The 15,943-nt window shown below is 43.4% G+C and overlaps 1 protein-coding gene across 2 annotated transcripts in view; it reads right to left on the reverse strand.

The window, feature by feature from the left end:
* PREX1 (phosphatidylinositol-3,4,5-trisphosphate dependent Rac exchange factor 1) overlaps positions 1 to 6,365 on the reverse strand; it is a 227,997-nt gene extending 221,632 nt beyond the window's left edge. For both annotated transcript variants that reach the window (XM_060772150.2, XM_067468184.1), the window contains exon 1: positions 5,990 to 6,365. In XM_060772150.2, the coding sequence (XP_060628133.2) occupies positions 5,990 to 6,166 (177 nt within the window). In that variant the 5' untranslated portion in view covers positions 6,167 to 6,365. The remainder of the gene's footprint in view (positions 1 to 5,989) is intronic.
* Between the last annotated feature and the right edge of the window lie 9,578 nt (positions 6,366 to 15,943).

The raw sequence follows: 15,943 nt of genomic DNA on the forward strand, positions 1-15,943 counted from the left end.
ACACACACACACCCTAACCCTACCCCCCCCCCCAACACACACACACTGATCTGACATGAAACTGACATGGTCCTATCAAAGGTAACAACATCTTCCCTATAAAGGGGCATGTCAGGCACTATGAGTAGGTGTATGTATTGACAACACTGTATCAATCAAGCAAAAAACAAAATCCACCCTGATGAGACATCTGTGAAACTGTATTCCCCACAATCTTGTCAGTTTATATAGAGATGGGTGAAACTTGGGGCATGCAGGCATGTCTTAAATGGGGTAAAGTGACATTTTTAACAAGCGAAAAGCTTCAATTGTGAACAGTGTTGCTGTACAGATCCAAACAGTTTAATCAGTGTAGTGCTGAGTATGTGATTCTTCAGTTCAAAAACCAATCGCAGCTTCAGAGGAAAGAAGTTTCAAGCGATAACAACATGTTCCTTGCATTCAAGACTGAAGCAATATATGAACAACAGCTAGAGAAAGTTCAAAACTCGAGGGAAACTGGTATCAGATTATAAATGAAGAACTGAAGCAGAGAGAGAAAGTAACTTATAGATGATGCCACCTAAGATACACTGAAACATCATTTTGAAACAAAGCATTTTAGCTATTTAACCCAACTCAAGCTGAAACATCACACACAACAAAGCAATAGATATTGTGCAATAAAAACAGTGCTTTCAAATACAGCAGTGGTTCCCAAATCTTTTTTGACCAGGGACCACTTTGACTAAGGACCACTCTCCAACATTACAATACAAAGTTTTATTATAGTCACTGACCAATACAAAGTGGGGCACAAGCGCCCTGGGAAGGAGAAACACAGCTCCCCAGTGAAGCAGTTTAAAAAAAAAACAGACTAGGACTTGGGTTAATGTAACAGGTATGGAACCGAGGGGGGAAGACTGATAGGAGGGGTCAAATCACTGGGCAGGGGAGGGCACTAAAGGGTATGGGAGGGGCACTTTACAAGTCAAGTAGCATTTCAGCTGCAACACTTTCCAACATTACTACCAAAATGGTTACGAATCAGTTTTTGGTCAACTTTACATTCAGTTTGGTTATTTAGGGTGCTGATTCAGAAAATTGCATCGGATAGACACGTCAGCTCTAGTTTCTGATATAGGATATATGCCATCCAGTAGTCGCCATCCGCTTGCCTACAGAAAACCATATTTAATAAGTCTCAGCATTATAACAGGGTTTCATGAGACCAGTCGTTCTTGTTGCAACAGTGTAGTAATGGTGAGTTCTTATGGACCACAGGTCGGGAACCACTACTATACAGGTAGTTCCCATAAGATAGGTTCTGCAGGTTTGTTCTTAAGCTGAATTTGTTTGTAAGTCAGAACAACACCATTTTTAAGTGTAACTCCAGCCATAGATATATACACAGAAAGCGAGAGAGAGAGAGAGAGAGAGAGCTTTGGATAGCATAGGGAAAGGTTAACACCCCTGTGGTGTTTGCTTTGCTGTCTGTGCCCCTGTTCAGAAGATTTCACCTCACTTTCTGTCCCTGTGATAACTGGATTTTGAAAAATTTGGCTTGTTGTGGAAACAAGGATTAGTGATAAAGCTTCAGTGGAGACACCTTTTCCTCATCTTCTGAGAGTGAATTTCCCAGAGTGGGGTAGGAGGGGGGTAGATTTCTCTCACTTCCTGTTGTCTCGGCCTCATTCTTAACTATGAGTTGTTTGTAAGCTGGATGTTTGTAATTTGGGGACTGCCTATACACACAATCCTATGTACCTGGAAATAAAAAAAAATCCTTTGGTGAATTGCATACATTTAAAGGCTGTATGAGGGTTGAGATCCTTGGAAGGGGCAATTTCATACATTTGGGGTCACCACCAAAAATGTCTTGTTTTTGATACCTACCAATCTGACTGACTTCAATGTTAAGTGAAAGAGTACCTCTGGGCCAAATCTTAAGTACTGAGTTTATACTGATTTTGGTGGTGGTGGTGGTGGGGGGGGGGGGGTTACCTAAATCAGTTTAAATGCATTGAGGGGTTCAAAGGGCAGTTGTTGTTGCTGTGTGTCTTCAAGTTGTTTCCAACTGATGTTTATTTTCTTGACAATATTATTTTCCAAAATGAGTTAAACATTGCCTTCCTGAGAGCATAACTTGACCAAGATTATCCAGTGGGTTTCAATGGCTATGCAACAATTTGAACCCTGGTCTCCTGACGTCCCCCACTTACTCCAACACTCAAATGGCTAAACCATGCTGTCTCTCTTAAAGGTTAGTGCCAGTATTCAAAATAAACCTGGAAATAACAGGTTAACCAATATATGACATAAAATCACTGCAATATGCTCAAGCTGTCTAGCATCCACAAGCATTCTGGAAGTTAAAATATATACCAGCAGATCTCTCTGAACTGACTTTAAAGCTGCAAAGCCTTATGTAGAAAGCATAAAGGGAGCCTAGTCCGATGTAACCAATGCATGCATAATAGTAAACACTACAATGCATTGATCCCTTGGGGCTGGCTAGTGTCCAGAGTGTATATGATGTTGACATGGGAGGGACATGTTGTATTCACTGAAGAGCTACGCCAGTTCAAGCTCAGTGTGCAACTAACAAAGAAGCCCTAGAAAGCTAATACAATTAAGGATGCTCACAGGCAGTCCTCAAAACTAAGTGTTCCTTCTCACGGTTTTGGAAGAGTGTGAGGACAGAGTTAGACACAAAGAGGTTGTGTGAAAAGGCAGAAGTGTTGTGGCATGCTAATGAGTTACAATTGCAAATTAGAAGGAAATTACCCAGATGAGAGACTTTTTAGAAAACGTTATCAGTATATAGGGATAATAAGAATCCCCATAATTTAGAAACCCTAAATTAAAGTATGTAGGACTTATTTTCAGATAGGTTGCAACAGTGAAGAATTAACTGTTAAATAAAAGTCAAGGAGGTTGAGACTGAGTCTAGACCAGGCATGGGCAAACTTCACCCGCAACCAGAGACACATCCACAATGTAGAACAGACATCGGCAAACTTGGATCCTCCAGGTGTTCTGGACTCCAACTCCCACAAATCCTAACAGCCTCAGGCCCCTTCCTTTTCCCCTTCAGTCACTTAAGGGGGAAAAGGAAAGGGCCTGAGGCTGTTAGGAATGGTGGGCATTGAAGTCCAAAACACCTGGAGGGCCCAAGTTTGCCCATGCCTGGTCTAGACTCATTTCCAGAAACAATAAGAAGGTATCAACTATAAAGCCCACATAACATTTTATTCAAAATCTTTCTATGTGAACATGAGAATGGAGAAAAGGTAAGAAAAGAATTCTAACATAAAAATCCATACAGACAAAAGATTAAGGCAAGACACACTACTATAAAAAGAGGAATTAGCAACTACTATGGCAATGTTGTGTGCAAAACTGTCTTGGACACCCGTTGAACTATCTCAAGAATGATCATGAGATAGTTCCCAATAGTGATCATCTGCGTAAACAACTTGAAAGCATTTGGATCTCGAAAGGTCTGTTTTCTAAAATAAATACACCAATTATATAGATCAGTTTTCCCAGCATGGCTCAATCCTGTACCACTTGCCACCCATGAACAGAAGTTGTCCAAATACAAGACCATCCACTACCCTGCCTAGAACAGAAAGCCAGGAGTTTAACAAAACTCAGCCTGATGGATGGGATCTCTTGTGCTGGCATTTCATCTACTCCCAGGCAAATCTTCACTGCAGCCTGTAGGTTGGGCTTCTCGTGCCACTGTTTTCCTGCAACCAGACCACATGAACTGTGCCACCCAGAATCCTAACTCCTCTCCCATCCAAGAAAAACACAACCAGGTCAAGTCACTGGGAAAGAACAGCTCATTCTCCCTTTTTTTGGCAAGCTGACTCTTCAGGCAGGTATCCAATTCCCTGGTGCCCCAAAGGCACCACAGGCAGCAACCTCCTTCCACTAGGGTAGCATCTAGTAGTTCTATGTCTACAGGGGGTGATGTCCTTCTGCAAGAAAGCATGCCCCAAAGACAAGTTCCTTTGTTCACCACACATCCTGCAATGCATAAGCAATCCTGGCACCCAATGTATTCCAACCCAGAACCAAAATCAAACACCCTCTTGGAACAGAAGAGAAGGCAAAGAGGTGATGCAGACGTTTACATATTTGAATGGGTGTCACATTAACCACACAGCAAGCTTGTGTTTTGCTTGGTCTAGAGCAGGTATGGGCAAACCCAGGCCCAGGGGCTGGATGCGACCCCTTCGGCTCTTTTCTCAGGCCCTCCTCTCTCTCTCCATCCCATCTTTCCTTCCTTCTCTCTTTCCTGCTTCCTTCCCTCACTCTTTCTCCCTCCCTCCTTCCTTCCCTTCCACCCGTTCATCCTTCTTTCCCTCTCTCCCTTTCTCCTTCCTTCCTTTCCTTTTGTCCTTCCTTCCTTCTCTTTCCTTCCTTCCTTCCTTCCATCCTTCTCTTCCTCCCTCCCTTCCTTCCCTCTTTCCCTTTTGTCTTTCCTTCCTTCCCTCTTTCCTCCCTCATTCCCTCTCTCCCTCTTTCTCCTTCCATTCTTCCCTTCCTCCCTTTGTCCTTCTTTCCTTCTCTCTTTTCTTCCTCCTTCCCTCCCTCCCTTACATCCCTCTTTCTCCTTCCTTCCTTCCCTTCCACCCTTCCTTCCCCCTTTCTCCTTCCTTCCCTTGTGTATTTCCTTCCTTAACTCTTTCCTTTATCCTTCCTTCCATCCTTCTCTTCCTCCCTTCCTTCCTTGCCTCCCTTCTTCCCTTTTGTCTTTCCTTCCTTCCCTCTTTCCTGCCTCCTTCCCTCTCTCCCTCTTTCTCCTTCCATTCTTCCTTCCTTTCATCCTTCCTTCTCTTTTCTTCCCTTCCTTAACTCCCTCTCCCTCCGTCCTTCCCTTTCATCCTTCCTTCTTTCCTTCCTTCCCTCTCTCCTTCTTTCTCATTTCGTCCCTCCCTTTTGTCTTTCCTTCCTTATCTCCTTCCTTTACCCTTCATTTCATCCATCCTTCTCTTCCTCATTTCCTTCCTTCCCTCTTTACTCCCTCCTTCCCCTTCCATACTTCCCTTTTGTCCTTCCTTCTTTCTTTCTTTCCTTCCCCCTTCCTTTCCTTCCTTCCATCACAATCCTCCTTGCAGGTACTAGCGTTGTGGCCTCCCAAGTTAGAAAGTTTGCTTATGCCTGGTCTAGAGATTGGGACACAGAGCAATGGAGTCAAAGGACAGGAAACGAGACGAAACGTCAAGAAGAACTTCCTGATGGTCAGAGATGTTCCTTAAACAGAGACTCTGGGTGGGTGGGTGGCTGTCAGGGAGTGCTTTGGCTGGGTGTCCCTGCATGACAGAAAGGGTCTGGACTGGATGGCCCTTGGATGGTCCTCTCCAATCCTATGATACCGTGATTCCAACCCAGTAGAAGAACCAATGTGGATAAGTAAGTTGAGCATTGGAGTTCTGGGTGCATCTACATTAGGCATGTGCAAACTTGGGCCCTCCAGGTGTTTTGGACTCCAATGCCCAGCATTCCTAACAGCCTCAGGCCCTTTCCTTTTCCCCCTCAGCTGCTAAAGCGGGAAAAGGAAGGGGCCTGAGGCTGTTAGGAATGCTGGGCATTGGAGTCCAAAACACTTGGAGGGCCCAAGTTTGCACATGCTTGATCTACCCTGAAGAATTGATGCAGTTAACACCACTTTAGACTCAATGCGATGGAATTAGGGGAGTTGTAGCTTTGCAAAGTCTGCCTAAACAGTGCATCACCAAACCACGACTGCCAGGATCCCATAGGAATGAAAGTAGTGTTGAGCTGCATTCATTCTAAGTCTAGATCTCTGGAAAGCAGAGTTCAAATCCCAGCTGAAGGAGAACCTGGGGCGCCTCTTCTGAGAACTCTTCTGAACCAACAAAGCTCGAAAAGAAAACCCCGGAGAAGGCTTTGCCTCGAAGGCACAACCACAACGACAACAACAGATGGGGAGGGGAGCCAGGGCTGCTCTTTCCTCGGAGCCTTTCCGACTCACCGACTGGAGGAAGCGCAGAGTGCCCACGTAGTCCCTCTCGGTGCCCAGGATCTCGTTGAGGACGCAGAGCCGGAGCCTCAGCTGGCGGTCCGTATCCTTGGCAGGCTCCGAGGAGGACGCGGTGCTGGTGGGCACGGCTGCCAGGGCGGTCGTCGAGGCCCCCGGCTCGGCTTCCATGCTGCGGCTGAGTCGCCCCCTCGGCTCTTCCTGCCGCTCCTCTGGCTCAGGCGCCGGCCATCCCAGAGAAGAAGAAAGGCTTGGACTGTGCGCAGAGACTGCTGTCCCGAGAGCGCCGACGGCAGAGAGCGAGCAGCGCAGGACGAGTGGCACTCAATGGAGCGGCGAAGGGCAGACCCAGCACAGGCAGGGAGGGAGGAGGAGGAGGAGGAGGAGGAAGAGAGGGGAGGGGGGGCGAGGGCCAAGCCGGGGGCGGGGTCTCGAGGCAAGGAGGAGGAGGAGCCAGGCGCCGAGGTGGGAAGCGGGTGAGCCTAGCAGAGAACCAATGCGCCCCAAACCCAGGAGAGGAGAAGAAGGGGCCCAGCCACACTTAGTTCTGCTCCAAATCCCTGCAAAGGGGAACCGGGGGGGGGGGCATAAATACAATTCCCAACACCCCTAATCCACTCTGTCACGCGGTTGTCGGGACAGGGAGCCAGCGCAATCGGGTCTGCACTGCAAAACTGCAGTTGCTCTTCTTCCTTCCTCCCTCCCTCCTTTTCTTTCCTTGCTTTCTTTCTTTCTTTCTTTCCTTTCTTTTCTTCCTTCCTTCCTTTCCTCCTTCCCTCGCTTTCTTTCCTTTCTTCTTTCTTTCTTTCCTTCCTCTCTTTATTTTTCTTTCCTCCCTCCCTCCCTTTCTTTTCTTCCTTCTTCCTTCATTTCCTCCCTGTTTCCTTCCTTTCCTCCCTCCCTCTCTTTCTTTCCTTTCTTCCTTCTTTCTTTCTTTCCTTCCTCTTTATTTTTCTTTCCTCCCTCCCTCCCTCCCTCCTTTTCTTTTCTTCCTTCTTCCTTCATTTCCTCCCTATCTTTCCTTCCTTCCTTTCCTCCCTCCCTCTCTTTCTTTCCTTTCTTCCTTCTTTCTTTCCTTCCTCTTTATTTTTCTTTCCTCCCCCTCCCTCCCTCCCTTTCTTTTCTTCCTTCTTCCTTCATTTCCTCCCTATCTTTCTTTTCTTCCTTCCTTTCCTCCCTTTCTTTCCTTTCTTCCTTCTTTCTTTCTTTCCTTCCTCTCTATTTTTCTTTCTTTTCTTCCTTCTTTCTTTTCTTCCTTCTTCCTTCCTTTCCTCCCTCCCTCTCTTTCCTTCCTTCCTTTTTTCTTTCTTTCCTTCCTCTTTATTTTTCTTTCTTTTCTTCCTTCTTCCTTTTCTTTTCTTCCTTCTTCCTTCATCTCCTCCCTCTCTTTCTTACCTTTCTTCCTTTTTTCTTTCTTTCTTTCCATCCTCTCTCTTTATTTTTTCCTTCCTTCCTTCTAAGCAATCTTTTCTTTCTTTCCTCCTGACCTTCCCTCCCTCCTTCCTTTCCTTCCTTCTCTCCCTCCATTCTCCCTCTTTCCTTTTCTATCCTTTCTTTCATTCCATCCTCCCTCTTCTCTTATCCTTCTTCCCCCATTCTCCTTTCTTTCTCCTCCTTCCTTCCCCCTCCCTTTTCCTTCTTTCATTTCTTCCTTCTTTCCTTTTTCTCTCTTTATTTTTCTTAGTTTCTGTTTTCTTTTTCTTTCTTTCCTCCTTCCTTTCTTTTGTTCTCTCCCTCTCTTGTCCCTCCTTTCCTTCCTTCCATCCATCCTGTCCTCTTGTTCTTCTTTACTTCCAATTTTCTTCTCTCCCCCACTCCATTCTCCTTTCTTTCTTTCTCCTCCTTCCTTCCCCTTCCCTTTTCCATCTTTCTTTCCTTCCTTCCTTTCTCTTTATTTTTCTTCCTTTTTTGCTTTTTCTTTCTTTCCTCCCTCCCTCCTTTCCTGCCTTTCTCTCCTTCCCTTCTCCCTCTCTCCTTTCCTTTTCTTTCCCTTCCTTCCTTCCATCCCTCCTTTCCTCTTTTCCTTCTTTCCTTCCATCTTTCTTCTCTCCCCCCACCCCCTCTATTCTCATTTCTTTCTCCTCCCTTCTTCCCTCCCTTTTCCCTCTTTCTTTCTTGTCTGCCTTTCTTTTCCTGGTTGGAAAGGGAAACACTTTTGTCGCCATTGATTCCCCACAACACAGGAATGCAGAAAAGAAAAGAGCCCGTGCTGTGGCGACTGGCAGTGGCGCTTCTTGCCTTCATTCTTGCCTTCCTACAGAGTTACACTCCCCCTGAGGACACAGGTCTGCGGTCTGGGGGTCCTCCTGGACTCATCATTGACACTTGAAGATCAGATGTCCATGGTGGCCAGGAGGAACTTCGCACAGTTAAAACTTGTGCACCAGCTGCAACCATACCTCAAAAAGCCTAACTTGGCCATGGTGGTCCATATCTTAGTTACATCCAGAATGGGCTACTATAATGCTCTCTATGTGGGGCTGTGACATTGTTTAAAAGTGGGAAGACTGAGGAATAAATGAGGCTGCCCCTGCCAAATAGGGACCATTGGAGAAAGGATGCCCAATTTCCTTACAGAGCTGATCATGACAGGGCTGGATTAAGATTTTTAGAGGCCCTGAATACTTAAAAGATTCCACCACCACCCCACCCCCCTCACACACACACACAGATACAATAATCTGTAAATAAAAATTTATTTTGAAATTAAACAAAACTTACAATAAATCCCCATCTACACTGCCATATAATGTGGTGAACTCCCCCCTTCCCCAATCAAGGCAGCCTTCTGAGCCGGCAGCTGAGAGAAGCCCCATGGCTGCAAAAATAGAACTATTATGTGATGAAATATGGTATTTTGTTTTTTACTAGAACTCTAGAGCTACCAACTGGAATCTGCTGCAAAATATTATTTTTAGAAATTAAGAATACTCTGCCCAAGAATTCGTTTGGAGTTCCAGAAAGTAAATGGAGAACAGCTCAAATCTTTCCACACACAAAAGCTAACTTTAGTTCAACGGTATAATTGGATCATGGCTGTGGTGTTATTTCTTTTTTGCAATTGTTAAGGAATTCCCATTACAGATCACTGTGAGATCTAGCAGCAGATCCAAAGCATGGAAAGTGATTTCTCTGGGACTGCAGTGCTCAGGATTCCCAGCCAAATGGGTTAGTAAGTAAACCCCAGCTTGTCTTCTGTCTATTATATAAACGAGGGGTGTTCAAGTCAAACCAGGACTTTTAATTTTACAGGTATAAAAACTCAAAAGCTCTGGTTTGACTTGAACACCCCTTGTAAATCCTAGGTACTACCTAACCGCACACAGGAACAAGATAGTTTCTTGCCTTGGGCTGAAGAAAGAAATGGTACACCCTACTCACTTAGTCTAGATGTGTAGCATCCTAAACTAGCTAAGTGAATTTTGGCACACGAGGTAGGACATTCCAGAGGGAGATCCTTTAATCTCTAGCAGTAAAGCTACAGTAATAACATAGCAAAATAACTCCATTTGCTGCCCTTTCGTGGCACTCAACATCTGAGGTCTGAGATGGGGTTGTTTCAATCTAAGGACAGTGCCAATTTCAGCTAGTCTCACAATGGGATACTCCTTCCCATCTTGAAAATGTCAGGTAGGTTGGATCAATAGGCAACTACAATAACAACCTCCATGTGTTAGTTCCATATCTGGGCCAGTTCTACTATAATGTTTCAGGTAACAGATATTGGGAGTTAATGGTGGCAGCCTCTGGATTTCTCCTCTGGACTTCACCGGTTGTTGTGAAGGATGCCTTGCTATTCCATCAACCAGGGCTGGATTAACGGTTAAGCAGAATATGCCCATGCTTTGGGAATCAAGGGAAGCAGGCACCATATAATTTTTCCACTGTCATATGTATTTTACCATGGTCCATAATGGTGCAAAGCTGCAAATTGTGCAGCTGAACCAGGTTCACAAAAGGGCTCCCATTATAAAAGACTACAACTAGAAAAAGTTGGAGAAAGCTTTTCAAATATTAACAAAGTTGACGTATACAAAAATAAACATTCTATTTACATTATGTTTCCAGCCAAGATGGAAACACCAGACCTGTGCTGGAGCAAACACAGTTTTGTTTCCCCTCCACACACACACACTTTTCCCTTAATACTGTATTGAAACCACGTTTCAGCAATGTGTGGAGAGCACTTACGGAACTCAAGCAGGGAGGAAGAGGTAGATGAGAAATCCCTGCAGAACAAATCCTATTAGACTGCTTAATTGTTACTTACTTAAGATTTTGGGGTTTTTTTACTCCATGTTACATTCTCAGTGTCACCACAGCATTAAAATCAAATTCTCTCTGTCTTTCATCTTTGTCTCAAATGATAAAAAACAAACACTAGACAGACATGCATATTTCTACTTTAGCTAAATGCCAATCCCTAGCCTCACTCAAGATTTTGGCATAACATCAAATGGAATCGCTGCATATTTTGTTTCCTTTTCTACAAGGGCTCTATACATTCAAAACTGTGCTATGTGGATGAACCAGAAAGGGGGATCTTCTAAAACAACTGTTGGTTAATTGTTATTACTGTGCCTGGAGAAAACTGGAGTTGAGGGTGAAAGAGATCCAAAACAATTCAGCTTGAACTTGGGAAATGATGGTGCATGAAGAAAGCCATTCGGTCAATAAGATGCTTTCTGAAATGATCTAACATTTCATACGGATAACTTTTCTCTAAATATTGATGCGAATAACTTTCTTAAGACATTGCTTTTGCTTTTTAAAGAATTTTTCTGATTGTTGGCTTCAAAATTAGAAGCAATGCCTTGGCTTGTGTGCAGCAGCGTCACCTTGGGAATCCATTAGGGTTGCTAAATTGCTGTCATCGGTGTCGGAAAGTGTCAGGTGCCAGAAAAAACATGAGTTCATTTTGGAATTTTTCTTAACTTAAAAAAGTTCTTAACAGCAGGTTTGTGAGAGACTGCATTATCCATTAAACTGTATTTTATTGTCTTTCTCCAGGGAGTTCAAGGTGACAGGCATTTGCCTGCAAGGAGAATAAAACTAAAAGCAGGTAGGAGACATGTGCATGAAACACTCCTCCAAGCATGCTTGCACATTATATGTGTGTGTGTGTTCAGGGGCTGCAGTGGCACAGTAGGTTAAACCGCTAAGCTGCAGAATTTGTTGATCAGAAGGTTAGCGGTTCAAATCCGCAGGTGGGGTGCGCTCCTATTGTTAGCCCCAGCTTTTGCCAATCTAGCAGTTCGAAAACATGCAAATGTGAGTAGATCAACAGGAAGGTAATGGCATTCCTTATAGTCTTCAGCAAGAAGGTAACGGCACTTCTTGTAGTCTTGCTGGCCACATGACCTAGGAGGTGTCTATGGAAAACAATGGCTCTTTGGTTTAGAAATGGAAATGAGCACTACCCCCCAGAATTGGATTCGATTAGACTTAATGTCAGGGGAAACCTTTATTTCTACCACACACACACACACACAATGCATGTAGTGTTGCAATTCACAAGTAGCAAGCTTGTACGCGTAGATGGGCTTTATCAGATATTTGGACTGAACTCCCAAAGAGTGTAGTACCTCTAAAGGACAAAGAAATAGTTAGGAGGACACGTGTGCTCAAGAACCACCTTGGTGTGATGGTTTGTCAGTTAGACCATGACTACATGAGACCAGGGTTTAAATCCCCACTCAGCCATGATAACCTACTGGGTGACTTTGAGCAGGTCACAATTTCTCAGTTTAAGAGCAATTGATCAACTTCCTCTGAATGAAACTTGCCAACCTTTAGACCAGGAATAAGCTCAGGAATACGCCCAGATTATTATTTTTTTTGCAGCCATTTTGTGTAATGGTGCCTGGAGGCAGCCATCTTAGGTTAGGCATTTCCTACTGGAGGCAGAGCTTAGAAGCAGCCTGAGGGGAACAAGAAGTTCCTTGTGATTGGCTGGGAGAAAGTTGACGGAGTTTGGTTGAAGTGCAGGAAAAAAAATACGCCTTGAAGAGTGCTTTTTGAAATCTGACAGTTAGTTAGGTTTTGGTGTTTGAAGAAGACAGTTAGGAGAGAGTTAGGAGAAGGAGAAGGAAATTAGTGAAGCCAAAGAAATTAGATAGTTCAGAGAGCTATTAGGGAAGAATAGCTGGTATAGTGATTAAAAACAGATCCCAGGAAAAGGCCTGTTTAGAGTAAAAGGATTCTAGTCAGGAAGATGTCTTGCTAGTTTCCTGAGGAAGTTAAGAGTTGTTATTGGAAACCAAGTACTGAACTGTTTTAAAGTAACCAAATAAGCTTCATCTCATTCTTGCTACCGTTACGCTTAAGTGCCTGTGTTTTTGAAAACCACACAAATAAACTTCTTTGTTCTTTGTTAACAAACAACTGTCTCAGTGTGCCTCTGTGTGAAGAAGTTCCATAGCAAGTTAGGGAAGCAAAATTTCTTCAAGTTATCATTCTCATTATGATGAACTGAAATAGAGGACAGCCATACAGTCATTTGCCTACCACACAAAACAGGGATTCAAGTGAGACGAGATGTGAGTGAGCAAACATACTGCTGATGCTATGTACGTCTTCAAGTCCATTTTGATTTATGGTATAACGAAACCTATTTGTTTATTTGTTTAATTAATTAGTTAGAGACTGTAGAGACTCTAACACTACCGCAATTAAATGTAACATGCTGCCACCAATATCCAATATTCTGGGGAGTTTTTACTATGGAATCAGGCTACCACCAAACACAAAAAGGGTTTTCTGTTATTGTTTGACCAATGAATTGAAAGTAAGCTGGATGGTGCTGAATTCGAACTCAGGATGCAGAACACTGAAGTGGATAATATTGAGATTCTTCTAAGTAGTTGCTGCTACCAATCTGGAAACTCTGTTTCCTCCCCTACCTACCTCCTTTTTCTTTCTGTGCCCTACCTTATAAATTGTAATCTAAGTGCAATTCTCTTTTATTTTTTCCTTTTAATTCAACTACAAGCCACTCTGTGAACTGTTTTTGTTATAGTGTAAAATGTATTAATTGTATTGATAAATAGAATATGGAATTCTATATAATAATAGAAGGAAGAATGTTGGACCTAAATCCAATCAACTAGAATCGACCCACTGAATGAATGAGATTTATGTTAACGTTGACTTATATTCAATGCTTTGTTAGGATAAGCAACTAAAAGTAGACAATTGCTGGCACAGATTTTTATAAATGCATGCCCAGCTGTCACCACTTTACAGAACTCCTTCTTTTAGATGACTAGTAAAAGTACTTCATGATGTTACTATGTTTTGGCCCTCACACATAAAAAGATAAGAGTTGTGTAGAATCAAACAAGAGGATGAATGGTCCAGCATTCTATCCCCAAAGTGATGAATGAGATGTTTGTGAGAAACCCACAAGTGCCATACACTCATCATGGAAGTGATATCTGCTATAATTAAACTTCCCAATACCAGATCCTATGTAATCCTAGATTTATTTATTTATTTATTTTCATGTCAGGAGTGACTTGAGTAACTGCAAGTCGCTTCTGGTGTGAAAGAATTGGCTGTATGCAAGGACGTTGCTCCGGGAGCACCTGGATGTTTGTGGGAGGCATCTCTCAGGTCCCCACATGGGGAACTGGAGCTGTCAGAAGGAGTTCAACCCACTCTCCTTGGATCCAAATCTCTGACCTCTCAGTCACCAATCACAAGGGGGTGCTATCGGGGGCTAAACAGGGTCAGCCCCGATTAATACTTGGATGAGAAATGGCTAATAAAGACCAGGTGGTATGGGCTATATTTCAGAGGAGGGAACTGGTAAAAGGACCTCTGTTTATTCCTTGCATAGCTGAGCCTGGAATCCCAGGTCTCAGCGGTGAATGGGGGAGTTTTTGCACAATTATAACTTGTGCACCAGCTGCACCCATATCTTAGGAAGTCTGACTTGGCTCCGGTGGTCCATGCTCTTGTTACATCCTGAATAGATTACTGAAATGCACTCTACGTGGTGTTGCCTTTGAGGACTGCTTGGAAGCTCCAGTTAGTCCAATGGACGGCAGCCAGAATGCTCACCGGAGCAGGGTACAGGGAGCATACAAATTCCCTGCTATGCCAGCTCTGCTGGCTGCCAGTCTGTTACCGAACACAATTCAAAGTGCTGGCTTTAGCCTATAAAGCCCTAAACGGTTCTGGCCCAGTTTACCTGTCCGAACGTATTTCCCTCTACGAACCACCAAGGACTTTAAGATCATCCGGGGAGGCCCTGCTCTTGGTCCCACCACCTTTGCAGGCATGATTGGTGGGGATGAGAGAGAGGGTCTTCTCTGTGGTGGCTCCTTGGTTGTGGAACTCCCTTCCCAATGAAATCAGGTCTGCCCCCTCCCTCCTGGCCTTTTGTAAAAAACTTAAAACTTGGTTGTGGGATCAAGCATTTGAGCAGTAGATGTAGCAACTAGGAAGAGAATGTTTTAAATGTCCACAATGGACTGACCTGGACTATGATTTTGAACTGGAAGACTGTTTTAAATTCAATGTTTATAATTCTTTTTAATTGCTGTTTTAATTGTAACTATGTATTTTAATGTATTGTTTGGCATCTAATGGTTGCCTGTTGTAAGCCACCTTTTGGGGGTGAGAAGGACGGGATATAAATGCTCGAAATAAATAAATAAATAAATAAATAAATAAAGGAAAAACTTTGAAAGTCATGCTGTTGCCATAAGTTGAAAAGCAATTTAAAGGCAGAAACACATACTGATATAATTATGAGCAAGTACTTTCAGTTAACTAAATTAAGATCTCACACGCAACAAACAAATGGCAGAAACAGATTTTTGTCTATGCATGTATTTATGGCAGGATTTTAAAAAAAAAAAAAAAAAGATCAGCCTTTACAATGTTAACTCTCTCCCCCTTATTTTCCACAGCTAATCTACATTCTCTGTGTTATAAGAATCCCTCTTCCCCTCTCCTGAACCCAAACATTTTCACGTAAGGATCTAACTAATCCTTACTTTAGTCTGGAAATCTTATAGCTTGCATGAAAGGTTTTTCAGTTGAAAATAAAAAAATATGTAATGGACCAACGTAAGTTTTTCAGCTTTGTCCCCCGCCCCTCCAGACAGCACTGCTTTTGAATTATACAGTTAATTACAAATGGAAAGTCAGTGTGTTTTCACTGCCCTTGCTGTTTTTGAAATCATCTTTTGTAAGGGTGGGAATTGGCCGGGGGGGGGGGGTTGCCAACATATTCCACTAAAAATATACCATAGCTTTTGGGGAGGGAGCCACGCTCCCTATTATTGTAGCCTGTTACAGGAAAAGTCGGTTAGCCACTTAAGCATTGGAGGGGGACATTAATGTATAATCAAAGGAGAGGCTAATTATTTGCATAAACTTTGCATATGCTAATTGCATATATGCAAATTTATACATAATTACTAAAATTTAAATAGTAGGGAAATCTGTGACCACATGGCAGTTCAGTTTGCTCTCCAGGTGCTGACTTAGAATCATAGAGCTGAAAAGAGACCTCATGAGCCATCCAGTCCAACCCCTGCCAAGAAACAGGAAAATAGCATTCAAAGCACCCCCAACAGATGACCATTCAGCCTCTGTTTAAAAGCCTCCAAGAAGGAGCCTCCACCACACTCCTGGGCAGAGAGTTCCATTGCTGAACAACTCTTACAGTTAGGAAGCTCTTCCTCATGTTCAGAGTGGAATCTCATTTCTTGTAGTTTGACGCCATTGTTCCATGTCTTAGTCTCCAAGGCAGCATAAAACAAACCTGCTCCCTCCTCCCTATGACTTCCGCTCACATATTTATACATGGCTATCATGTCTCCTCTCAGCCTTTTCTTCTGCAGGCTAAACATCTCCAACTCTTTAAGCCACTCCTCATAGGGCTTGTTCTCCAAACCCTTGATAATTTCAGTCATCCTCCTCTGGACACATTCC

Source organism: Anolis sagrei, chromosome 4 (genome assembly GCF_037176765.1).
Source record: "Anolis sagrei isolate rAnoSag1 chromosome 4, rAnoSag1.mat, whole genome shotgun sequence".
In the NCBI taxonomy this organism is placed as follows: Eukaryota; Metazoa; Chordata; class Lepidosauria; order Squamata; family Dactyloidae; genus Anolis; species Anolis sagrei.